This window comes from Ranitomeya variabilis, chromosome 4, assembly GCF_051348905.1.
Source record: "Ranitomeya variabilis isolate aRanVar5 chromosome 4, aRanVar5.hap1, whole genome shotgun sequence".
In the NCBI taxonomy this organism is placed as follows: Eukaryota; Metazoa; Chordata; class Amphibia; order Anura; family Dendrobatidae; genus Ranitomeya; species Ranitomeya variabilis.
The window spans coordinates 272,890,571-272,917,606 of NC_135235.1; the positions used below are offsets into that span (position 1 = coordinate 272,890,571).

The 27,036-nt window shown below is 43.8% G+C and overlaps 1 protein-coding gene across 1 annotated transcript in view; it reads right to left on the bottom strand.

Moving 5' to 3' along the window:
* Window positions 1–9,855: 9,855 nt before the first annotated feature.
* LOC143764424 (5-hydroxytryptamine receptor 3A-like) overlaps window positions 9,856–27,036 on the bottom strand; it is a 29,693-nt gene continuing 12,512 nt past the window's right edge. The window contains exons 8-9 of the mRNA XM_077249965.1: window positions 26,770–27,000; window positions 9,856–10,640 (exon numbers count right to left, since the gene is read on the bottom strand). Of these exons, the coding sequence (XP_077106080.1) occupies window positions 10,357–10,640; window positions 26,770–27,000 (515 nt within the window). The 3' untranslated portion in view covers window positions 9,856–10,356. The remainder of the gene's footprint in view (window positions 10,641–26,769; window positions 27,001–27,036) is intronic.

Consider the following 27,036-nt stretch of genomic DNA (forward strand, 5'->3'; position numbering starts at 1 on the left):
GTGTACGTGAACTTGTTGTGAATTTAAATCTCCCTTTTTTATGTGTGGGAGAATGCAGGAAAAAATCAGGCCCACTGTATTACACTACACTGTTTGATTGGCAGAAAGAGGCTGGCAGATATGGCACTAACAGGACTGACGCAGATGCACACACTGGCAATAGAAATGTCCCTCTTTATGTGTGGGAGAATGCAGGGAAAAATCAGGGAGAATTGTGAAGAAATCAGGCCCACTGTTATACAGTAGGTTTTCTGTGGCAGAAAAATGAAAGACAAATGCCACAGACAGGACTGGCACTGATGCAGATTTGCCAATTTTAATCTGCCCCTTTTTTTTTTTTCAGGGAGACTAGTGAATAAATCAGGCCCACTGTATTAGAGTATATTTTCTGTGGCAGAAAGTGGCTTGAAGAGATATAACAAAAAAAAAAAAAAAAAAAGGGACTGTACTACAATTACTATCTCCCTACAGTAATCTCAGAAAAGTATGGCAGGCAGCAATAAAAAGGACTGCTGCACACAAAAGTCAAAAGTGTGGACAAACAAACAAGATAGCTGTGCAGAAAGGAAGGAGCAACAGGATTTGTGCTTTGAAAAAAGCAGTTGGTTTGTACAGCGGCGTACACACAGCAATACAGCTATCAGGGAGCCTTATAAGCTATAGAGCTGTGGCACAGAAATCGAGCCTCCACCGTCCCTGCAAAGAAAAGGTGGTGTTGGACAGTGGAAATCGCTACAGCACAAGCGGTTTGGGGCTTAATTTGCCCTGCCTAACGCTATCCCTGCTTCCAGGGCCGGCGTTAGGGGCAGGCAGACTAGGCAGCTGCCTGGGGCCCCCGCTGCCCTAGGGGCCCCCAGCCAGGGGCAGACATATTGCTGATGGCACTGCTCTGGGGCCCAGAGGTGGAGGGGGGCCCCTGCAGGTAGGCCCGGTATCATGCAGGATCGGGCCCCTCTCACTCCCTCCTATAATCATGGAACACCGGGTGCCGGGAGAGAGTGGGGCGCAAAGTGCAGGAGATCAAAAAGGGGGCGTGTCATGCAGGGAGAGACGCTGGCCAATGAACGCTTTCCATACCTCACAGTGACCAGACTGAGGAGAGCGCTCACTGGCTGCCGTCTGTCCTGCTGCATGGAGCGTCCCAATGGTGAGTACTCGCCTACAGTCAGGGGCCCCCGGCTGCACAGCACATAGGGACAGCAGTGGAGGAAGAGCAGGACTTACAGGGGGTCTTCTGCTCCCTCCACTGTTCTGTTCAGAGCAGGCTGCAGCGTCTCCTCACAGAGAAGAGATGGGGGAGGAGGCTCACTGCACGGGACAGCACCAGGGGGCTGATATCAGTGCTGCCTGCTCTGTGCCCCATCCCCCACAGTGGGGTCTGCAGCCCTCTCCAGCTGAACTATGTGACCTCATCCAGGGCTCATCTGACCACCTATACAAGATTAGTATGTGTGTATGTATATGCTTGTATATGTATGTGTGCATCTGTGTGTATCTATGTGTATGTTTCTGTGTGTGTATCTGTGTATGTATGTACGGTATATGTGTGTATGTATGGTATATTTGTATGTATATGCTTTTATATGTATGTGTGCATCTGTGTGTCTCTATGTGTATGTTTCTGTGTGTGTATCTGTGTATGTATGTACTGTATATGTGTGTATGTATGGTATATTTGTATGTATATGCTTGTATATGTATGTGTGCATCTATGTGTATCCATGTGTATGTTTCTGTGTGTGTATCTGTGTATGTATGTACGGTATATGTGTGTATGTATGGTATATTTGTATGTATATGCTTGTATATGTATGTGTGCATCTGTGTTTATCTATGTGTATGTTTCTGTGTGTGTATCTGTGTATGTATGTACTGTATATGTGTGTATGTATGGTATATTTGTATGTATATGCTTGTATATGTATGTGTGCATCTATGTGTATCTATGTGTATGTTTCTGTGTGTGTATCTGTGTATGTATGTACGGTATATGTGTGTATGTATGGTATATTTGTATGTATATGCTTGTATATGTATGTGTGCATCTGTGTTTATCTATGTGTATGTTTCTGTGTGTGTATCTGTGTATGTATGTACTGTATATGTGTGTATGTATGGTATATTTGTATGGCTGTGTGTGTATGCATGCACAGTATGTGTGTATCTGTGTATGTGCAATAAATTTGTATGGATATATGGTATATATGTATGTTTATGTGCATGTACATACAGTATATGTGTATGTATATGTGTGTACGGTATGTGTATATACTGTATGTGTATGTACAGTACGTGTATGTGTATCTGTATGTTCGGTATATGTGTATGCATGTACGGTATATGTATGTATGTACGGTATGTGTATTTGGGTGTGTGTATTTTATATGTATGTACGGTATGTGTGTACTATATGTATATAACTGTATCTGTGTATGTACGGTATATGTGTGTACGGCATTTGTGTGAATGTACGGTATATGCATGTGTGTATGTACGGTATGTGTATGTATGATGGTATATGTATGTGTATCTGTGTGTATGTTTGGTATATGTATGTGTTTGCATATACTGTATATGTATGTGTATCTGTACGTACGGTGTATGTATGTGTATTTGTGTGTATGTATGGTATATGTATGTACGGTATGTGTATACTATATGTGTATATAACTATGTGTGTATGCATGTAAGGTATATGTCTGTGTATGTATGTACGGTATGTGTATCTGTGTGTGTACGTATGGTGTATGTATGTGTATCTGTGTGTATGTATGGTATATGTATGTATATCTATGTGTGTGAATGTACGGTATATGCATGTGTGTATGTACGGTATGTGTATGTATGACGGTATATGTATGTGTATCTGTGTGTACGTACGGTGTATGTATGTGTATTTGTGTGTATGTATGGTATATGTATGTACGGTATGTGTATACTATATGTGTATATAACTGTATGTGTGTATGTGCAATAAATTTGTATGTATATATGGTATATGTATGTTTATGTGCATGTACATACAGTATGTATATGTGTGCGGTATGTTTATACTATATGTGTATATACTGTGTGTATGTACGGTACATGTATGTGTATCTGTATACGGTATATGTGTGCATCTGTGTATGCACGGTGTATCTCTGTACGGTATGTGTATGTATGTACGGTATACTGTATGTATGTGTATGTGTGTATGTATGGTATATGTATGTACGGTATGTGTATACTATATGTGTATATAACTGTATGTGTGTATGTACAGTACGTGTATGTGTATCTGTATGTATGTACGGTATGTGTATCTGTGTGTATGTACGGTGTATGTATGTACAGTATATGCCGGAACAAAAATCATTGTTCTCATCAGCACTTTGCCCAGTTAAAACTGCAGATATGCTGCTAAGATGATACTGTATGGGGACAGATTGATTTACTAGTGATCATTCTGTCCCCATCATTGTTCCTCAGCCAGTGTAAAGAGGCTGGGAAACAAGTGGTGAATGACTTCAATATTGTTGATCACACTCGTTTAGTGGTCTGAAATCAGCGCATGTAGCTACAACCAAAATGTTTCTGTTTGTTGGTGCAATTTGTTAGCATTTGGGGCCCCATTTTAAACTTTTGCCTAGGGCCCCACTTTGCCTAAAACCGGCCCTGCCTGCTTCTGACGAAGCGACAGCATCCTCTCCCTACGCTCAGATCAGCAGCAGTAAGATGGCGGTCGGCGGGAACGCCGGTTTATAGCCCCTGTGACGCCGCAGAAAGCAAGCCAATCACTGCCATGCCCTTCTCTAAGATGGTGGGGACCAGGACCTATGTCATCACGCTGCCCACACTCTGCGTGCACCTTCATTGGCTGAGAAAAGGCGCTTTAAGCATCATAGGAAACGCGACTTTGGCGCGAAGATCGTGTACCACATGGCCGATCCCACGCTGGGATCGGATCAGGTTTCATGAAACCCGACTTTGGCAAAAGTTGGCGACTTTTGAAAATGACAGATCCGTTTCGCTCAACCCTACGCATGACAAATTCTAGAGGAATGAGAAATGGCTCCTAAATGGAGAAAGAAGCAAATAAACACAACGAAAGGTGTGGAAAGTAGTTAAATGGATGTATTGAGTGTAAAAAGTAGTTTATACCAAAGAGAAATGCGAAAACAAGTAGATTCTATGGATTTCATTTTTCATTAAGTTTTATCATATGCATTTTACATTCACTTGTGTCGGTCGCCGTTTTTACAGATGTCCGCTTGCCCTTTTAATCAGACTTGCTCTCAAAGTCTGGGAAATGAAGAGTAATAGAGATAAACTAAATGGAAGTTATCAGAGTTTTCTTCTGCAATTAGTCATAAAAAGTACATTAGAAATGTTTACGGAAAGTGCAGCGCTAAGTAGTGTGATAATGATGCGATCGCAGTAAAAGCCGCTGCGCCTCGCACCAATCAGTGATGTCATCCTAAAAGAAACTTGATACGTCCCTGCATTATTAAACACTGCTCAGCAATACAAAGAATGTCTCTGTTTACTGCGCAGAAATTAACTACGGCTGCAGAATCCAGAAGTGTACAACGTTCTAGTTACATTTGATTTGGGGTTTCTGGGATTTTAGAGCAGCAAAATGACTAAAGAATTAATTTAAAGAGTAAATGTACTTTCAAGTCATATCAAGGCAAGAAATAGTAGTTCTTCCTCATATACACACAGTCTCTGCTCAATAGCACAAAACCACCATCAAATTACCTGTCAGGATGCTGCACAAGAGTGACAATGTCCGTGTGGATGCCAAGAACTGCCGCGGAGACCCTCCTCACCCCAACGTACGTTTCGCCCTGGCTTCTTCCGGGGATGAAAGAAGGTCACTCTTGTGCAGCATCCTGACAGGTAATTTGATGGTGGTTTTGTGCTATTGAGCAGAGACTGTGTGTCATTATCACAGTGGTCTATGGTGTTTCCAGGCCCACTGATATTGATGAGATAGTTAGATACACAGCGTCATTTACCTTCATCCATATTGTTGATAGCGGTATGCTGGTCTTGAGTGATATATGCCAGCGTGGTCTCTTTTTTCAGCTCTGGGCTATTTTTATATAGGTGGAATTGTTTTCTATACATTACCCCTAGAGAATGGATTAAGATATATATGATATTATGGGGGTATTTATGTTATACCATAGCGGAGCTGTATACTTACCATCTCTGATTAAGTATATTGCCATACTGTCTGGAGCCCCTCCTGTTGAATGTCTTCATGATCATGTTTTCTGTCAGTTATCTTTTAAAAAATATTTAATAAATATTGATGATTTTAATAATATGGTTTGCTTCTTCTTGACCACTTAATAGTAGGTCTGTCTTGTTTGAGCATGTATTGTTGAAGTGCCATTGTGGTAACATACAGGGACTCTTTTGGTTGCCCAATAGATAACTTCTATAATGAGAAACCCCTTTTTAAAAGACAAATAATAATAATAATAAAAATGTTATATAACGATTAATATATATAAGAAACTTGGAAATATGTTTTATTTTATTCTTCTTTTATTACAATTAATGTATGTTAGTTACATTAACAGAAAAAGAACCCAGAACAGTTATTATATATATATATATATATATATATATATATATATATATATATATATATATATATATATACACTCACTGGCCACTTTATTAGGTACACCTGTCCAACTTCTTGTTAACACTTAATTTCTAATCAGCCAATCACATGGCGGCAACTCAGTGCATTTAGGCATGTAGACATGGTCAAGACAATCTCCTGCAGTTCAAACCGAGCATCAGTATGGGGAAGAAAGGTGATTTGAGTGCCTTTGAACGTGGCATGGTTGTTGGTGCCAGAAGGGCTGGTCTGAGTATTTCAGAAACTGCTGATCTACTGGGATTTTCACGCACAACCATCTCTAGGGTTTACAGAGAATGGTCCGAAAAAGAAAAAAAATCCAGTGAGCGGCAGTTCTGTGGGCGGAAATGCCTTGTTGATGCCAGAGGTCAGAGGAGAATGGGCAGACTGGTTCGAGCTGATAGAAAGGCAACAGTGACTCAAATCGCCACCCGTTACAACCAAGGTAGGCCTAAGAGCATCTCTGAACGCACAGTGCGTCGAACAGCAGCAGAAGACCACACCGGGTACCACTCCTTTCAGCTAAGAACAGGAAACTGAGGCTACAATTTGTACAAGCTCATCGAAATTGGACAGTAGAAGATTGGAAAAACGTTGCTTGGTCTGATGAGTCTCGATTTCTGCTGCGACATTCGGATGGTAGGGTCAGAATTTGGCGTAAACAACATGAAATCTTTGGGATGTGGTGGAACGGGAGATTCGCATCAGGGATGTGCAGCCGACAAATCTGCGGCAACTGTGTGATGCCATCATGTCAATATGGACCAAAATCTCTGAGGAATGCTTCCAGCACCTTGTTGAATCTATGCCACGAAGAATTGAGGCAGTTCTGAAGGCAAAAGGGGTCCAACCCGTTACTAGCATGGTGTACCTAATAAAGTGGCCAGTGAGTGTATATATATATATATATATATATAGTATATATATATATATATATATATATATATATATATGTATATACACTCACTGGCCACTTTATTAGGTACACCTGTCCAACTTCTTGTTAACACTTAATTTCTAATCAGCCAATCACATGGCGGCAACTCAGTGCATTTAGGCATGTAGACATGGTCAAGACAATCTCCTGCAGTTCAAACCGAGCATCAGTATGGGGAAGAAAGGTGATTTGAGTGCCTTTGAACGTGGCATGGTTGTTGGTGCCAGAAGGGCTGGTCTGAGTATTTCAGAAACTGCTGATCTACTGGGATTTTCACGCACAACCATCTCTAGGGTTTACAGAGAATGGCCCGAAAAAGAAAAAAAATCCAGTGAGCGGCAGTTCTGTGGGCGGAAATGCCTTGTTGATGCCAGAGGTCAGAGGAGAATGGGCAGACTGGTTCGAGCTGATAGAAAGGCAACAGTGACTCAAATCGACACCCGTTACAACCAAGGTAGGCCTAAGAGCATCTCTGAACGCACAGTCCGTCGAACTTTGAGGCAGATGGGCTACAGCAGCAGAAGACCACACCGGGTACCACTCCTTTCAGCTAAGAACAGGAAACTGAGGCTACAATTTGCACAAGCTCATCGAAATTGGACAGTAGAAGATTGGAAAAACGTTGCTTGGTCTGATGAGTCTCGATTTCTGCTGCGACATTCGGATGGTAGGGTCAGAATTTGGCGTAAACAACATGAAAGCATGGATCCATCCTGCCTTGTATGGAGCATCTTTGGGATGTGCAGCCGACAAATCTGCGGCAACTGTGTGATGCCATCATGTCAATATGGACCAAAATCTCTGAGGAATGCTTCCAGCACCTTGTTGAATCTATGCCACGAAGAATTGAGGCAGTTCTGAAGGCAAAAGGGGTCCAACCCGTTACTAGCATGGTGTATCTAATAAAGTGGCCGGTGAGTGTATATACACACACACATTCCGAAACATTGAAATTGTAGGACCAAGAAGGAAAAGTCGTGGAGTTTTGGAATTCACTGGATGAGCACAGATTTGCAGATGATAAAAAATTAGACATAACATTTTTAAAACATTTTGATTTTATTCAGTCTGGAGTACAAGCCACCGACAGAAATCCCGACACTTACAGTCTTGGCTTCAATCAGTAAAGTTATCAATGGTCATCTGGGGAAGGTTCAGCCTCGCTGAATCCACATTCGGCAAATGATCAGGATCCATTGCTGGCAGCTCCTGTGTAATCACCGACCAATGACGTCCAGATGTACTCAATGGGAGATGAGTCGGAGACGCTGCAGACCATACTAGCACTTTCGGACCATTCAGGCTGCTCGCAATATGTGGCCTAGTGTTGTGTTGAGAAACGGCTTCTGGGACACTTTGAAGAAATGGCTGTACCACTGGTTCAACCACCAAATCAACGTAACACCAATCTGTTGTTTTACCGTGAAATGAAGACTAGAGGTTTCCAGCTACCGTACATTTTGCCACCAAACACCATAGTCCAGAGGGTAAGATTGATGTGATGTTCCTCCCAACGTGTTCATCTGGGACGTCATTGGTCGGCACAGGCAGCTGCCAGCAGCGGATCTTGATGATATACCTTTTTTTTTTGCAGCTCAGTAACTGTCTATCCATCCTGGGATTTCCATCATTCCGAGACTTTTCCTTCTTGGTTCTGCAATTTCAGTGCTGAGGAGTGTACATGTGTGTAGAATATACAGATTGCTTACCACATATATTAGCAATGCATCAAATACATCAAAAGGGAAATAGGGCTGTGCATGCAACATATAGCTGACACCATTAGCTGTTAGTGACACTTAATGGGCCCTTAAATAAATAACGATTGTATGATCAGTAGATAATATTCCACAGTATGATCCACTATGAATAATTATGGGCAGGTGTAAAACTGTCAGGTCCGAGTCCGGCTTTGCCGCCACCTATTTTGAGGCCTGCTCACACAAGGTGAACTATAAAAGTTATGGTCCATCCTTATTGGGTACACCTTGTTGCGGTCAGGGTGTCCTTAACCCCTTCATGACCTTGGGATTTTCCATTTTTCCGTGTTCGTTTTTCACTCCCCTCCTTCCCGGAGCCATAACTTTTTTATTTTTCCATCAATTTGGCCATGTGAGGGCTTATTTTTTGCGGGACGAGTTGTACTTTTGAACAACTTCATTGGTTTTAGCATGTCGTGTACTAGAAAACGGGAAAAAAATTCCAAGTGCAGTGAAATTGCAAAAAAAGTGCAGTCCCACACTTGTTTTTTGTTTGGCTTTTTTGCTAGGTTCACTAAATGCTAAAACTGACCTGCCATTATGATTTTTCCAGGTCAGTACGAGTTCATAGACACCTAACTTGACTAGGTTATTTTTTATCTAAGTGGTGAAAAAAAATTCCAAAATTTGCTAAAAAAAAAAAAAAATTGCGCGATTTTCCGATACCCGTAGCGTCTCCATTTTTCACGATCTGGGGTCGGTTGAGGGCTTATTTTTTGCGTGCCAAGCTGGCGTTTTTAATGATATCATTTCGGTGCAGATACGTTCTTTTGATCGCCCGTTATTGCACTTTAATGCAATGTCACGGCGACCAAAAAACGTAATTCTGGCGTTTCAAATTTTTTTCTCGATACGCCCTTTAGCGATCAGGTTAATGCTTTTTTTTATTGATAGATCGGGCGATTCTGAACGCGGCGATACCAAATATGCGTAGTTTTGATTTTTTTTTAATTGATTTATTTTGATTGGGGCGAAAGGGGGGTGATTTAAACTTTTATATTTTGTTTTATTTTTTTCACTTTTTTTTACTTTTTTTTACTTTTGCCATGCTTCAATATGGGAGGCTAGAAGCAGGCACAGCACGATTGGCTATGCTACATAGCAGCGATCTGATGTTCGCTGCTATGTAGCAGAATTGCAGGTGTGCTGTGAGCGCCGACCACAGGGTGGCGCTCACAGCTGCCGGGGATCAGTAACCATAGAGGTCTCAAGGACCTATTCTGAAGCATCGCCGACCTCCAATCATGTGACGGGGGTCGGTGATGCGATCATTTCCGGCCGCCCGGCTGGAAGCGGTAGTTAAATGCCGCTGTCTGCGTTTGACAGCGGCATTTAACTAGTTAATGGGTGCGGGCAGATCGTGATTCTGCCCGCGCCTATTATGGGCACATGTCAGCTGTCAAAACAGCTGACATGTCCCGGCTTTGATGCGGGCTCACCGCCGAAGCCCGCATCAAAGCGGGGCTTCTGACCTCGGACGTACTATCCCATCCAAGGTCAGAAAGAGGTTAAAGCAAAATCAGTTGCGATCAACTGATCACAAGGCCAATTTCAATATAAAAAGTGTAACATATTATTAATGCTTGATAATAGTAAAACAATAGTTTCTTGAGTAATAATCACTAATAGGAAAGTTTTGAAAGTTGTGAAGGTTTCTGACTGTTGCCCTTTTTTATGCATTTAAAAAAATTAATACATCTATGATTTTTTTTTAATTAATCTTTAAAGTTCAGAATATTTTCATCTAACACTTGTTATATATCAGATTAATTTACATTTATTATTAGATAATATAAATGTCAAAAGTACATCACCATACAGTATATAGAGATAAGCAAATCTCAAAAAATTCCTGTTCTCGAAGTGATCGTCCAGAATGCAAATCGCAACGTTTTGTTGCAGATTATTACGTCTACCTCTATGCATATATGTATGTCGTTCCCCGTATAAATGGCATTTATACTGTCAGATTACTCCAGATATTGGATTATAGGCAAAACTAATGCTAAAGCTTTTCATGCTTGCTGCCAGTAAGACCACATAGTCGCCAACGTGACGGTATAAGCCAGCACCGCCACCAAATACACACGGAAGAGAAGGACGTCCAGGACGTATCCCACTTGCAGCCATTCCTTGGCTATGTCGCGGTATTCATCTCTCTTCTCCAGATACTGTCGAATGGATGCGATCTCATGGAGGATGCTGTCCACCACGACTGAGCTCTCCTTTGTCGGTAGAATGGCTCCTATTGAACTCTCATAATCTTTAGCGTTTTCTGTGTTGTATTGAGCCAATTTAGCTGCAAGAAAATAATTCCAATCAGAGCAACATTTGGTAAAAATAAATGTATCTCCTGGTCTTCAAAAAATAAATATTCAACAATTAATTAAGGCCGAAACCTATTAAATAATTGCCAAATTCCATCCCTTACCATGGCCCACACATTAGGTGTGCATGGATTTTTCCTATGTTAAACCCACAAACAGATTAGTCCTTGAACTAGATTAGAACCCTTGTTACTCGCCACAGACTGAGACATCACAAGAAACCACTGTCTGCCGATTATGTCAGGTCCCCTGACCCAGTCTGTGTCCAATGTCTTCCTTACTTATCGAGGTTCTTAACTTTCCTGGTCCTGTCTGTGATGATAATGCTACTGCTGAAAATTATTCTAAACAGAACAGGAAGTGTGAGCCACTGTAAAAATTGCAACATTTGTAATGATTTTTTAATAAAAATAGTAATATGGAAAATTGAGGGAAATTTTTTTTTTCACATAAAAAGCTGATTTAAGCAATAGGCCGTCAGATTAAGAGTAATATGTATGGTTCACACTTTATGTTCATGCCCATATACAGAAGATGACACAGGATCCACCATTCACAATAGGTGATGTCACAGCTCACCTCCTCCTCCTTTATAATGACTGATAACACCTCTATATACAGTAGATAACACAGGATCCACCATTCACAATAGGTGATGTCACAGCTCACCTCCTCCTGTACAATGATTGATAACACCTCTATATACAGCAGATAACACAGGATCCACCATTCACAATAGGTGATGTCACAGCTCACCTCCTCCTGTACAATGACTGATAACACCTCTATATACAGTAGATAACACAGGATCCACCATTCACAATAGGTGATGTCACAGCTCACCTCCTCCTGTACAATGACTGATAACACCTCTATATACAGCAGATAACACAGGATCCACCATTCACAATAGGTGATGTCACAGCTCACCTCCTCCTCCTGTGCAATGACTGATAACACCTCTATATACAGTAGATAACACAGAATCCACCATTCACAATAGGTAATGTCACAGCTCACCTCCTCCTCCTGTGCAATGACTGATAACACCTTTATATACAGTAGATAACACAGGATCCACCATTCACAATAGGTGATGTCACAGCTCACCTCCTCCTCCTGTGCAATGACTGATAACACCTCTATATACAGTAGATAACACAGTATCCACCATTCACAATAGGTGATGTCACAGCTCACCTCCTCTTCCTCCTGTACAATGACTGATAACACCTCTATATACAGTAGATAACACAGGATCCACCATTCACAAGAGGTGATGTCACAGCTCACCTCCTCCTCCTGTACAATAACTGATAACACCTCTATATACAGTAGATAACACAGAATCCACCATTCACAATATGTGATGTCACAGCTCACTTCCTCCTCCTGTACAATGACTGATAACACCTCTATATACAGTAGATAACACAGGATCCACCGTTCACAATAGGTGATGTCACAGCTCACCTCCTCCCCCTGTACAATGACTGATAACACCTCTATATACAGTAGATAACACAGGATCCACCATTCACAATAGGTGATGTCACAGCTCACCTCCTCCTCCTGTACAATGACTGATAACACCTCTATACACAGTAGATAACACAGGATCCACCATTCACAATAGGTGATATCACAGCTCACCGCCTCCTCCTTTATAATGACTGATAACACCTCTATATACAGTAGATAACACAGGATCCACCATTCACAATAGGTGATGTCACAGCTCACCTCCTCCTGTACAATGATTGATAACACCTCTGTATACAGCAGATAACACAGGATCCACCATTCACAAGAGGAGATGTCACAGCTCACCTCCTCCTCCGGTACAATAACTGATAACACCTCTATATACAGTAGATAACACAGAATCCACCATTCACAATATGTGATGTCACAGCTCACCCCTTCCTCCTGTACAATGACTGATAACACCTCTATATACAGTGGATAACACAGGATCCACCATTCACAATAGGTGATGTCACTGCTCACCTCCTCCTCCTGTGCAATGACTGATAACACCTCTATATACAGTAGATAACACAGAATCCACCATTCACAATAGGTGATGTCACAGCTCACCTCCTCCTCCTGTACAATGACTGATAACACCTCTATACACAGTAGATAACACAGGATCCACCATTCACAATAGGTAATGTCACAGCTCACCTCCTCCTCCTGTGCAATGACTGATAACACCTCTATATACAGTAGATAACTGTTATGGACTGGTGATTTAGGAGCGACATGCGACTAGCTCTGAGCAGGTGGTAACTTTACTGACCGCAGTTCCTGATCTTAACACAACACTAGAAGTAGCCGTGGGATGTTCCTGTCACTCCCTGGACACCTCGTCACAGCCGGAGAACTAGCTACCCCTAAAGGTAGAAACAGGAAAGCTATCTTGCCTCACAGAAAATCCCCAAAGGACAGACAGCCCCCCACAAATAATGACTGTGAGAGGAGAAGGAAATGACATACATAGAATGAAACAAGATTCAGCAAAGGAGGCCACTTCTAGCTAGATAGATAGTACAGGACAGAACACTGTGCGGTCAGTAATAAAAACTAGAAAAAGTCCACCGCAGAGAAATGCAAAAATCTCCACACCTGACTAAAGGTGTGGAGGGAAGAATCTGCTGCCCAGAGCTTCCAGCTTAGCTGAATAGATCCATACTGATAAGCTGGACAAATGAGCAAAACACAGAATGTGCCGAACAACAAGTCCACAACAAGAGGACTGCAAAAGGACAAGCAAGGACCCATCCCCGCTGAACAGGTCAGAGTGTCAGGGAAATCCAAAAGAGCCAAGACTCCAAGCAGGAACAATCGACAACTGGCATTGATTGAGGGATAAGGCCAGACTAAAATAGCCGAGCCAGAAAGACGATCCGTGGAAGCAGCTGCTGATGCTAAATCCAAGAAGCAGCCATACCACTCAAAACCACCGGACGGAGCCCAAAAGCAGAACTCACAAAAGTGCTACTTACAACCACCGGAGGGAGCCCAAGAGCGGAATTCACAACAGTACCCCCCCCTTGAGGAGGGGTCACCGAACCCTCACCAGAGCCCCCAGGCCGATCAGGACGAGCCAAGTGAAAAGCACGAACCAAATCGGCGGCATGAACATCGGAGGCAACCACCCAAGAATTATCCTCCTGGCCATAACCCTTCCACTTGACAAGATACTGAAGCCTCCGCCTCGAAAAACGAGAATCCAATATTTTCTCAACCACATATTCAAACTCCCCCTCAACCAACACCGGGGCAGGAGGATCAACAGAGGGAACAACGGGTACCACATATCTCCGCAACAAGGATCTATGGAAAACATTGTGGATGGCAAAAGAGACTGGAAGGGCCAAACGAAAAGACACTGGATTGATAATCTCAGAAATCTTATAAGGACCAATAAACCGAGGCTTGAACTTAGGGGAAGAAACCTTTATAGGAACATGACGAGAAGATAACCAGACTAAATCCCCCACCCGAAGCCAAGGACCAACACACCGACGGCAGTTAGTAAAACGCTGAGCCTTTTCCTGAGACAACGTCAAATTGTCTACCACATGAGTCCAAATCTGCTGTAACCTGTCCATCACAGAATCTACACCAGGACAATCAGAAGGCTCAACCTGCCCTGAAGAAAAACGAGGATGGAAACTAAAATTACAAAAAAAAGGCGAAACCAAAGTAGCCGAACTGGCCCGATTATTAAGGGCAAACTCAGCCAACGGCAAGAAAGCCACCCAATCATCCTGATCAGCAGACACAAAGCATCTCAAATAGGTTTCCAAGGTTTGATTAGTTCGCTCAGTTTGGCCATTTGTCTGAGGATGGAACGCCGAAGAAAAAGACAAATTAATGCCCATCCTAGCACAAAAGGCCCGCCAAAACCTGGAAACAAACTGGGAACCTCTGTCAGACACAATATTTTCCGGAATGCCATGCAAACGAACCACATGCTGAAAAAACAATGGAACCAAATCAGAGGAGGAAGGCAATTTAGGCAAAGGTACCAAATGGACCATTTTAGAGAACCGGTCACAAACCACCCAGATAACAGACATCCTCTGGGACACAGGAAGATCCGAAATAAAATCCATGGAAATATGCGTCCAGGGCCTCTCACGGACAGGCAAAGGCAACAGCAACCCACTAGCGCGGGAACAGCAAGGCTTAGCCCGGGCACAAGTCCCACAGGACTGCACAAAAGAACGCACATCCCGCGACAAGGAAGGCCACCAAAAGGACCTAGCAACCAAATCTCTGGTACCAAAAATCCCAGGATGACCGGCCAACACCGAACAATGGACCTCAGAAATTACCTTACTTGTCCATCTATCAGGAACAAACAGCTTCCCTATAGGACAGCGGTCAAGTTTATCAGCCTGAAATTCCTGAAGCACCCGCCGTAAATCAGGGGAGATGGCAGAAAGAACCACCCCTTCCCTAAGAATGCCAACCGGCTCAAGAACTCCAGGAGAATCAGGCAAAAAACTCCTAGAGAGGGCATCCGCTTTAACATTCTTAGATCCCGGAAGATATGAGACCACAAAATCGAAACGGGAGAAAAACAGGGACCATCGAGCCTGTCTAGGGTTCAGCCGCTTGGCCGACTCGAGGTAAATCAGATTCTTATGATCGGTCAAGACCACAACGCGGTGCCTGGCTCCCTCAAGCCAATGTCGCCACTCCTCAAATGCCCACTTCATAGCCAACAACTCCCGATTGCCGACATCATAATTGCGTTCCGCAGGCGAAAACGTTCGGGAAAAGAAGGCACATGGTTTCATCAAGGAACCATCAGAATTCCTCTGTGACAAAACGGCCCCTGCCCCAATCTCAAAAGCGTCAACCTCAACCTGAAAAGGAAGAGAAACATCAGGCTGACGAAACACAGGGGCAGAAGTAAATCGGCGTTTAAGCTCCTGAAAGGCCTCAACAGCCGCAGAGGACCAATTCGTCACATCAGCGCCTTTCTTCGTCAAATCGGTCAGGGGTTTAACCACACTGCAGAAGTTGGCAATGAAACGGCGATAAAATTAGCAAAGCCCAAAAATTTCTGAAGGCTCTTCACAGATGTGGGCTGAATCCAGTCATGAATGGCTTGGAGTCCTTAACAGGATCCATTTCTATAGACGAAGGAGAAAAAATAAACCCCAAAAAAGAGACCTTCTGATCTCCAAATAGGCACTTAGACCCCTTCACAAATAGGGCATTATCACGAAGGATCTGGAATACCATCCTGACCTGCTTCACATGAGACTCCCAATCATCGGAAAAAATCAAAATATCATCCAAATACACAATCAAGAATTTATCAAGATAATTGCAGAAAATATCATGCATGAAGGACTGAAATACAGAAGGAGCATTAGAAAGCCCGAAAGGCATCACAAGGTATTCAAAATGGCCTTCGGGCGTATTAAATGCAGTTTTCCATTCGTCACCCTGTTTAATACGAACAAGATTATATGCCCCTCGAAGGTCAATCTTGGTAAACCAACTAGCCCCCTTAATCCGAGCAAACAAATCTGAAAGCAAGGGTAAAGGGTATTGGAATTTGACCGTGATCTTATTAAGAAGGCGATAATCAATACAGGGTCTCAAGGAGCCATCCTTCTTGGCAACAAAAAAGAATCCAGCTCCCAATGGTGACGAAGACGGCCGAATATGCCCCTTCTCCAACGACTCCTTAACATAGCTCCGCATAGCGGCATGCTCTGGCACAGATAGATTGAAAAGTCGGCCCTTAGGGAACTTACAGCCAGGAATCAAGTCAATAGCACAATCACAGTCCCTATGTGGAGGAAGGGAACTGGACTTGGGCTCATCGAATACATCATGGAAATCTGACAAAAACTCAGGAACATCAGAAGAGGGGGAAGAGTAAATTGACATCAAAGGAACGTCACTATGTACCCCTTGACAACCCCAACTAGTCACAGACATCGATTTCCAATCCAGCACTGGATTGTGTACTTGTAACCATGGAAAACACAGTACAACAACATCATGTAAATTATGCAACACCAGAAAACGGCAATCTTCCTGATGTGTGGAGCCATGCACATAGTCAGCTGAGTCCAATACTGAGGTTTATTCTTGGCCAACGGTGTAGCATCAATACCCCTCAGAGGAATAGGGCTCTGCAAAGGCTGCAAAGAAAAACCACAGCGCCTGGCGAATTCTAAGTCCATTAAGTTCAGGGCAGCGCCTGAATCCACAAATGCCATGACAGAAAAGGATGACAATGAGCAAATCAGGGTCACAGACAGGAGAAATTTAGGCTGTACAGTACTGATGGTAACAGATCTAGCTACCCTCTTAATACGCTTAGGGCAATCAGAAATAGCATGAGCAGAATCACCACAGTAAAAACACAGCCCATTCTGACGTCTGTATCCCCTCTGTTCTGCTCTAGTCAAAATCCTATCACATTGCATAGGCTCAGGACTCTGGTCAGAGGACGCTGCCATATGGTGCACCACTTTGCGCTCGCGCAGGCGCCGATCAATCTGAATGGCTAGAGACATAGATTTGCTAAAACCAACAGGCGTGGGGAACCCCACCATAACGTCTTTAAGGGCTTCAGAAAGACCCTTTCTGAAAATTGCTGCCAGAGCGTCCTCATTCCATTTAGTGAGCACAGACCATTTTCTAAATTTCTGGCAGTATAATTCTGCCGCTTCCTGACCCTGACACAGGGCCAACAAGGTTTTTTCCGCATGATCCACAGAGTTAAGTTCGTCATACAATAATCCGAGCGATTGAAAAAATGCATCTACATTAAGCAATGCCGGATCCCCTGACTCAAGGGAGAATGCCCAGTCCTGAGGGTCACCACGCAGCAAAGAAATAACTATTTTAACTTGCTGAATGGGATCACCAGAGGAACGGGGTTTCAGAGCAAAAAACAATTTGCAGTTATTTTTAAAGTTCAAAAACTTGGATCTATCCCCATAAAACAAATCTGGAGTAGGAATTCTAGGCTCTAAAACCGGAGTCTGAACAACATAATCTTGGATACTCTGTAGTCTTGCAGCAAGCTGATCCACACGAGAAAACAAACCCTGAACATCCATGCCCGCGCCCAAATCCTGAACCACCCAGAGATTAAGAGGAAGGACAAAGACAAAACAGACTAAAGAAAAAAAAAATGGCTCAGAACTCTTTTTCTTTTCCTTCTTTTGAGATGCATTCAACTCATTTTTGGCCAGTTGTACTGTAATGGACTGGTGATTTAGGAGCGACATGCGACTAGCCCTGAGCAGGTGGTAACTATACTGACCGTAGTTCCTGATCTTAACACAACACTAGAAGTAGCCGTGGGATGTTCCTGTCACTCCCTGGACACCTCGTCACAGCCGGAGAACTAGCTACCCCTAAAGGTAGAAACAGGAAAGCTATCTTGCCTCACAGAAAATCCCCAAAGGACAGACATCCCCCCATAAATAATGACTGTGAGAGGAGAAGGAAATGACATACATAGAATGAAACAAGATTCAGCAAAGGCGGCCACTTCTAGCTAGATAGATAGTACAGGACAGAACACTGTGCGGTCAGTAATAAAAACTAGAAAAAGTCCACCGCAGAGAAATGCAAAAATCTCCACACCTGACTAAAGGTGTGGAGGGCAGAATCTGCTGCCCAGAGCTTCCAGCTTAGCTGAATAGATCCATACTGATAAGCTGGACAAATGAGCAAAACACAGAATGTGCCGAACAACAAGTCCACAACAAGAGGACTGCAAAAGGACAAACAAGGACCCATCCTGTTATGATCCTAGTGGCAAGGATCGCAGGTCGGACTAGCTAAGTAACTGAACAGACTACTAGCTCTGGGGAAGTGGTAACTAGATTGACCGCAACCTGATCCTATCCGCAAACAACTATAGGCAGCCGTGGAACGTTACCTAAAAAATCCTAGACGTCTCGTCACGGCCTGAGAAACTGACTATTCCTGGAGGGAAAGTAAGTCCTCACTTGCCTCAGTGGAAGACCCCAAAGATATAGAATAGCCCCCCACAAATATTAACGGTGAGTTAAGGGGAAAGCACAAACGCAGAAATGAAATCAGATTTAGCAAATGAGGCCCGCTAATACTAGATAGCAGAAAATAGGAAGGAAACTGTGCGGTCAATAAAAAACCCTATTCAAAATATCCACGCAGAGATTGCTCGAGCCCCCGCACCAACTAACGGTGCGGGGGAAGCAACTCCGTACCCCAGAGCTTACCAGCAAAAAGAAATCACATGTTAGCAAGCTGGACTAGACTCATCATACACAGAAATCATATTGCAGGCAGATGAGCAAAAAATATTCAAACAGAACTTAGCTTATCCTGAAGAGGCAGAAAACGAGATAATCAGGAGTAATCAGAATAGCACTGAAAACATTGACAGCCGGCAACAAGTGGAAGTGAAGCAGAGCTAAATAGGAGCCTCCCTGGTGAATAACGAGGCAGCTGATCCAGCAGACCCACAGTATAATAAACCAAACCACCAGGGGGAGCCAAAAAACCAAAGTCACACAATACCATCTGTGACCACAAGAGGGAGCCTGAAAACGGAGTTCACAACAGTACCCCCCCTTGAGGAGGGGTCACCGAACCCTCATCACAACCCCCAGGGCGATCAGGGTGAGCCACATGGAAGGCACGAACCAAATCGGCCGCATGAACATCAGAGGCGACAACCCAGTAATTATCCTCCTGACCATAGCCTTTCCACTTAACCAAATACTGAAGCCTCCGTCTAGAAATACGAGAATCCAAGATCTTCTCCACCACGTATTCCAATTCTCCCTCAACCAGCACAGGGGCAGGAGGCTCAACCGAAGGAACCACAGGCACCACATACCTCCGCAACAACGACCGATGGAACACATTATGAATAGCAAACGATGCCGGGAGGTCCAAACGAAATGACACAGGGTTAAGGACTTCCAAAATCTTATAAGGACCGATAAACCGAGACTTAAACTTAGGAGAGGAGACCTTCATAGGAACAAAGCGAGAAGACAACCACACCAAATCCCCAACGCGAAGTCGGGGACCCACACAGCGACGGCGGTTGGCAAAGCGCTGAGCCTTCTCTTGTGACAGCTTCAAATTGTCCACCACATGATTCCAAATCTGATGCAACCTATCCACCACAACATCCACTCCAGGACAGTCAGAAGACTCCACCTGACCCGAGGAAAAACGAGGATGAAACCCTGAATTACAAAAAAAAGGCGAAACCAAAGTAGCAGAACTAGCCCGATTATCAAGGGCAAACTCGGCCAATGGCAAAAAAGTCACCCAGTCGTCCTGATCAGCAGAAACAAAACATCTTAAATAGGTTTCCAAAGTCTGATTAGTGCGCTCGGTTTGGCCATTCGTCTGAGGATGGAAGGCCGACGAAAAAGACAAATTAATGCCCATCTTAGCACAAAAGGTCCGCCAAAATCTAGACACAAACTGGGATCCTCTGTCGGAAACAATATTTTCAGGGATCCCGTGCAAACGAACCACATTTTGAAAAAACAGAGGAACCAACTCGGAGGAGGAAGGCAACTTAGGCAAGGGCACCAAATGGACCATTTTAGAAAAACGATCACACACCACCCAAATGACCGACATTCTCTGAGAGACAGGGAGATCTGAAATAAAATCCATGGAAATGTGCGTCCAAGGCCTCTTCGGGACAGGCAAAGGCAACAACAAGCCACTGGCACGAGAACAGCAAGGCTTAGCCCGAGCACAAATTCCACAAGACTGCACAAAGGAACGCACATCCCGCGACAAGGAAGGCCACCAGAAGGACCTAGCCACCAAATCTCTGGTACCAAAAATCCCAGGATGGCCTGCCAACACCGAAGAATGAACCTCGGAAATAACTCTGCTGGTCCATCTATCCGGGACAAACAGTCTCTCCGGTGGACAACGGTCAGGTCTATCCGCCTGAAACTCCTGCAGCACTCGTCGCAAATCTAGAGAGATGGCAGACAAAATCACCCCTTCTCTGAGGATACCAGCTGGCTCTGAATCACCAGGAGAGTCAGGCACAAAACTCCTAGAAAGAGCATCAGCCTTCACATTCTTCGAACCAGGCAGGTATGAGACCACGAAATCAAAACGAGAGAAAAACAACGACCAACGAGCCTGTCTAGGATTCAGCCGCTTGGCCGACTCGAGATAAATCAAATTCTTGTGATCAGTCAAGACCACCACACGATGCTTAGCTCCCTCGAGCCAATGTCGCCACTCCTCAAATGCCCACTTCATAGCCAACAACTCCCAATTACCAACATCATAATTCCGCTCGGCAGGCGAAAACTTTCTTGAAAAGAAAGCACATGGCTTCATCACAGAGCCATCAGAGCTTCTCTGCGACAAAACAGCCCCCGCTCCAATCTCAGAAGCATCAACCTCGACCTGGAAAGGAAGGGAGACGTCTGGCTGACATAAGACCGGAGCCAAAGAAAACCGGCGCTTCAGCTCCCGAAAGGCCTCCACAGCCGCAGGAGACCAATTAGTAACATCAGAACCCTTCTTGGTCAAATCCGTCAATGGCTTAACAACACCAGAAAAATTAGCGATGAAGCGACGGTAAAAATTAGCAAAACCCAAGAACTTCTGAAGACTCTTAACAGATGTAGGCTGAGTCCAGTCATGAATAGCCTGAACCTTGACTGGGTCCATCTCAATAGCAGAAGGAGAAAAAATGAAACCCAAAAAAGAGACCTTCTGGACTCCAAAAAGACATTTTGAGCCCTTCACAAACAAAGCATTGGCACGCAGGACCTGAAACACCATCCTGACCTGCTTAACATGGGACTCCCAATCATCCGAAAAAAACAGAATATCATCCAGATACACAATCATAAATTTATCCAGATATTCGCGGAAGATGTCGTGCATAAAGGACTGAAAGACAGAAGGAGCGTTAGAAAGTCCAAAAGGCATCACCAAGTACTCAAAATGGCCTTCGGGCGTATTAAATGCAGTTTTCCATTCATCACCCTGCTTAATACGCACAAGGTTATACGCACCACGAAGATCTATCTTGGTGAACCAACTAGACCCCTTAATGCGAGCAAACAGATCAGATAACAATGGCAAAGGATACTGAAATTTGACCGTGATTTTGTTTAGAAGGCGATAATCAATACAAGGTCTCAAGGAACCATCCTTCTTAGCCACAAAAAAGAACCCCGCACCAAGAGGGGAGGAGGAGGGGCGAATAAGTCCTTTCTCCAAAGACTCCTTTATATAACTCCGCATAGCAGCATGCTCCGGCACTGACAAATTGAAAAGTCGTCCCTTAGGAAACTTACTACCAGGAATCAAATTTATAGCACAATCACAATCCCTATGAGGAGGTAGAGAACTGAGTTTGGGCTCATCAAATACATCCTGGTAATCTGACAAAAACGCAGGGACCTCAGAAGGAGTGGATGAAGCAATTGACACCACAGGAGCGTCGCCATGAATTCCCTGACAACCCCAACTTGACACAGACATTGCTTTCCAATCCAGGACTGGATTATGAGTCTGCAACCATGGCAGGCCCAACACGACAACATCATGCAAATTATGCAATACAAGAAAGCGAATCACCTCCTGATGAACAGGAGTCATGCACATGGTCACTTGTGTCCAGTACTGAGGTTTATTCGTAGCCAATGGTGTAGCATCAATTCCCCTTAGTGGAATAGGGAATTTTAAAGGCTCCAAAACAAAACCACAGCGCCTGGCAAATGACAAATCCATCAGACTCAGGGCAGCACCTGAATCCTCAAAAGCCATAACCGGGTAAGATGACAGGGAACAAATCAGGGTAACAGACAAAATAAACTTAGGCTGTAAAGTACCGATGGTGACAGATTTATCAATCTTTTTTGTGCGCTTAGAGCATGCTGAGATAACATGAGCTGAGTCACCACAGTAAAAGCACAACCCATTTTGCTGTCTATAATTTTGCCGTTCACTTCTGGTCAGAATTCTATCACATTGCATAGACTCAGGTGTCTGTTCAGAAGACACTGCCAAATGGTGCGCAGGTTTGCGCTCCCGCAAACGCCGATCAATCTGAATGGCCAGAGTCATTGACTCATTCAGACCTGCAGGCGTAGGGAACCCCACCATGACATTCTTAATGGCTTCAGAAAGACCTTTTCTGAAATTTGCAGCCAGGGCACACTCATTCCATTGAGTAAGCACCGACCATTTCCGAAATTTCTGGCAGTACACCTCTGCATCATCTTGCCCCTGAGAGAGGGCCAACAACGCTTTTTCAGCCTGGTTCTCAAGATTAGGTTCCTCATAGAGCAATCCAAGGGCCAGAAAAAACGCATCCACACTGAGCAACGCAGGATCCCCTGGAGCCAATGCGAAAGCCCAATCTTGAGGATCGCCACGCAAGAAAGAAATAATAATCTTAACTTGCTGAACAGAATCCCCAGAGGAACGAGGCTTCAAAGAAAGAAACAACTTGCAATTGTTCTTAAAATTCAGGAACCTAGATCTATCTCCAGAAAACAACTCCGGAATAGGTATTCTAGGCTCTGACATAGGACTGTGCACAACAAAATCCTGAATACTTTGTACCCTTGCAGCAAGATGATCTACACTGGAGGCTAAACTCTGGATATCCATATCAGCAGCTGAACTCAGAGCCACACCAAGATTAAGAGGAGGAGAGAAGCCAGACACACAGCAGCTAGACACACGGCAGCAAAAAAAAAATAAAAATATATATCTCCAAGCTTCTTTTCTCCTGCTTCTGCCATGCAATTAACACTTTATAGGCCGGCTGTACTGTTATGATCCTAGTGGCAAGGATCGCAGGTCGGACTAGCTAAGTAACTGAACAGACTACTAGCTCTGGGGAAGTGGTAACTAGGTTGACCGCAACCTGATCCTATCCACAAACAACTATATCTATAGAAAAAACAGCCGCACACTCAAGACTTGCAGGTTTTTACGTGAAAGTTGTATTTTTTATTTTTAGTACAGGCATGTATGCATCACCAAGGAGACGGACTCAGTGCTACAGGACCCTTGCAGACTCCGCCCACTCCGGACTGCCTCTGTACCTTTTCTACCCTCCATTAAAAGTGTGGTTTTGACAAAGACCAGCCTTGGTCGAAACGTTAACCGTAACTTAAAGTATCCGTCATTTTCTCTGAACACTAATAAGCATTTGGTGATGCCTGTACTAAAAATAAAAAATACAACTTTCACGTAAAAACCTGCAAGTCTTGAGTGTGCGGCTGTTTTTTCTATAGACATTGTGACTTTGTGTTCAGCCTGCACCTTTTTTTTTCCATGCGGAGTGCACCACATCTCTTGTACTACACAAACAACTATAAGCAGGCGTGGAACGTTACCTAAAAAATCCTAGACGTCTCGTCACGGCCTGAGAAACTGACTATTCCTGGAGGGAAAGTAAGTCCTCACTTGCCTCAGTGGAAGACCCCAAAGATATAGAATAGCCCCCCACAAATATTAACGGTGAGTTAAGGGGAAAGCACAAACGCAGAAATGAAATCAGATTTAGCAAATGAGGCCCGCTAATACTAGATAGCAGAAAATAGGAAGGAACCTGTGCGGTCAATAAAAAACCCTATTCAAAATATCCACGCAGAGATTGCTCGAGCCCCCGCACCAACTAACGGTGCGGGGGAAGCAACTCCGTACCCCAGAGCTTACCAGCAAAAAGAAATCACATGTTAGCAAGCTGGACTAGACTCATCATACACAGAAATCATATTGCAGGCAGATGAGCAAAAAATATTCAAACAGAACTTAGCTTATCCTGAAGAGGCAGAAAACGAGATAATCAGGAGTAATCAGAATAGCACTGAATACATTGACAGCCGGCAACAAGTGGAAGTGAAGCAGAGCTAAATAGGAGCCTCCCTGGTGAATAACGAGGCAGCTGATCCAGCAGACCCGCAGGATAATAAACCAAACCACCAGGGGGAGCCAAAAAACCAAAGTCACACAATACCATCTGTGACCACAAGAGGGAGCCTGAAAACGGAGTTCACAACACCATCCCCGCTGAACAGGTCAGAGTGTCAGGGAAATCCAAGAGCCGAGACTCCAAGCAGGAACAACCGACAACTGGCATTGATTGAGGGATAAGGCCAGACTAAAATAGCTGAGCCAGAAAGACGATCAGTGGAAGCAGCTGCTGATGCTAAATCCAAGAAGCAGCCATACCACTCAAAACCACCGGAGGGAGCCCAAGAGCAGAACTCACAAAAGTGCTACTTACAACCACCGGAGGGAGCCCAAAAGCGGAATTCACAACAGATAACACAGGATCCACCATTCACAATAGATGATGTCACAGCTCACCTCCTCCTCCTGTACAAGGACTGATAACACCTCTATATACAGTAGATAACACAGTATCCACCATTCACAATATGTGATGTCACAGCTCACCTCCTCCTCCTGTACAATGACTGATAACACCTCTATATACAGTGGATAACACAGGATCCACCATTCACAATAGGTGATGTCACAGCTCACCTCCTCCTCCTGTACAATAACTGATAACCTCTATATACAGTAGATAACACAGCATTCACCATTCACAATAGGTGATGTCACAGCTCACCTCCTCCTCCTGTACAATGACTGATAACACTTTATATACAGTAGATAACACAGGATCCACCATTCACAATATGTGATGTCACAGCTCACCTCCTCCTCCTGTACAATGACTGATAACACCTCTATATACAGTAGATAACACAGGATCCACCATTCACAATAGGTGATGTCACAGCTCACCTCCTCCTGTACAATGATTGATAACACCTCTGTATACAGCAGATAACACAGGATCCACCATTCACAAGAGGTGATGTCACAGCTCACCTCCTCCTCCTGTACAATAACTGATAACACCTCTATATACAGTAGATAACACAGTATTCACCATTCACAATAGGTGATGTCACAGCTCACCTCCTCCTCCTGTACAATGACTGATAACACCTCTATATACAGTAGATAACACAGGATCCACCATTCACAATAGGTGATGTCACAGCTCACCTCCTCCCCCTGTACAATGACTGATAACACCCCTATATACAGTAGATAACACAGGATCCACCATTCACAATAGATAATGTCACAGCTCACCTCCTCCTCCTGTGCAATGACTGATAATACCTCTATATACAGTAGATAACACAGTATCAACCATTCACAATAGGTGATGTCACAGCTCACCTCCTCCTCCTACTGTGCAATGACTGGTAACACCTCTATGTACAGTAGATAACACAGAATCTACCATTCACAATAGGTAATGTCACAGCTCACCTCCTCCTCCTGTGCAATGACTGATAACACCTCTATATACAGTAGATAACACAGGATCCACCATTCACAATAGGTGATATCACAGCTCACATCCTCCTCCTGTACAATGACTGATAACACCTCTATACACAGTAGATAACACAGGATCCACCATTCACAATAGGTGATGTAACAGCTCACCTCCTCCTCCTGTGCAATGACTGATAACACCTCTATATACAGTAGATAACACAGGATCCACTATTCACAATAGATGATGTCACAGCTCACCTCCTCCTCCTGTACAAGGACTGATAACACCTCTATATACAGTAGATAACACAGTATCCACCATTCACAATATGTGATGTCACAACTCACCTCCTCCTCCTGTACAATGACTGATAACACTTCTATATACAGTAGATAACACAGGATCCACCATTCACAATAGGTGATGTCACAGCTCACCTCCTCCTGCTGTTCAATGACTGATAACACCTCTATATACAGTGGATAACACAGGATCCACCATTCACAATAGGTGATGTCACAGCTTACCTCCTCCTCCTGTACAATGACTGATAACACCTCTATATACAGTAGATAATACAGGATCCACCATTCACAATAGGTGATGTCACAGCTCACCTCCTCCCCCTGTACAATGACTGATAACACCTCTATATACAATAGAGTAAAACATAGGTGTCCTTCCCAAATATTGTTAACACTTCTACAGACTCCTGGTTGCCTTACCAGTGCTGTTGCTCTCCACCTGTCTGGACATGTTCGAACTAAGGATGTGAGATGCAGAAAATGTCTTCTTGTCTCGGATACATAGTAAAACCGTAATCTTTTCCAAGACCAGTTTCTTTACCCATTCAGGAACATGAGGCTGAAGATCTTGCTTGTGGACTAGCCGAACAATGAGTATAGTCTCCGTCAGACTGATAACCAACAGCGCCATACAGACCACAAAATATACACCTACGAATATAACAGAGGAGATGGAAGATCACAAAT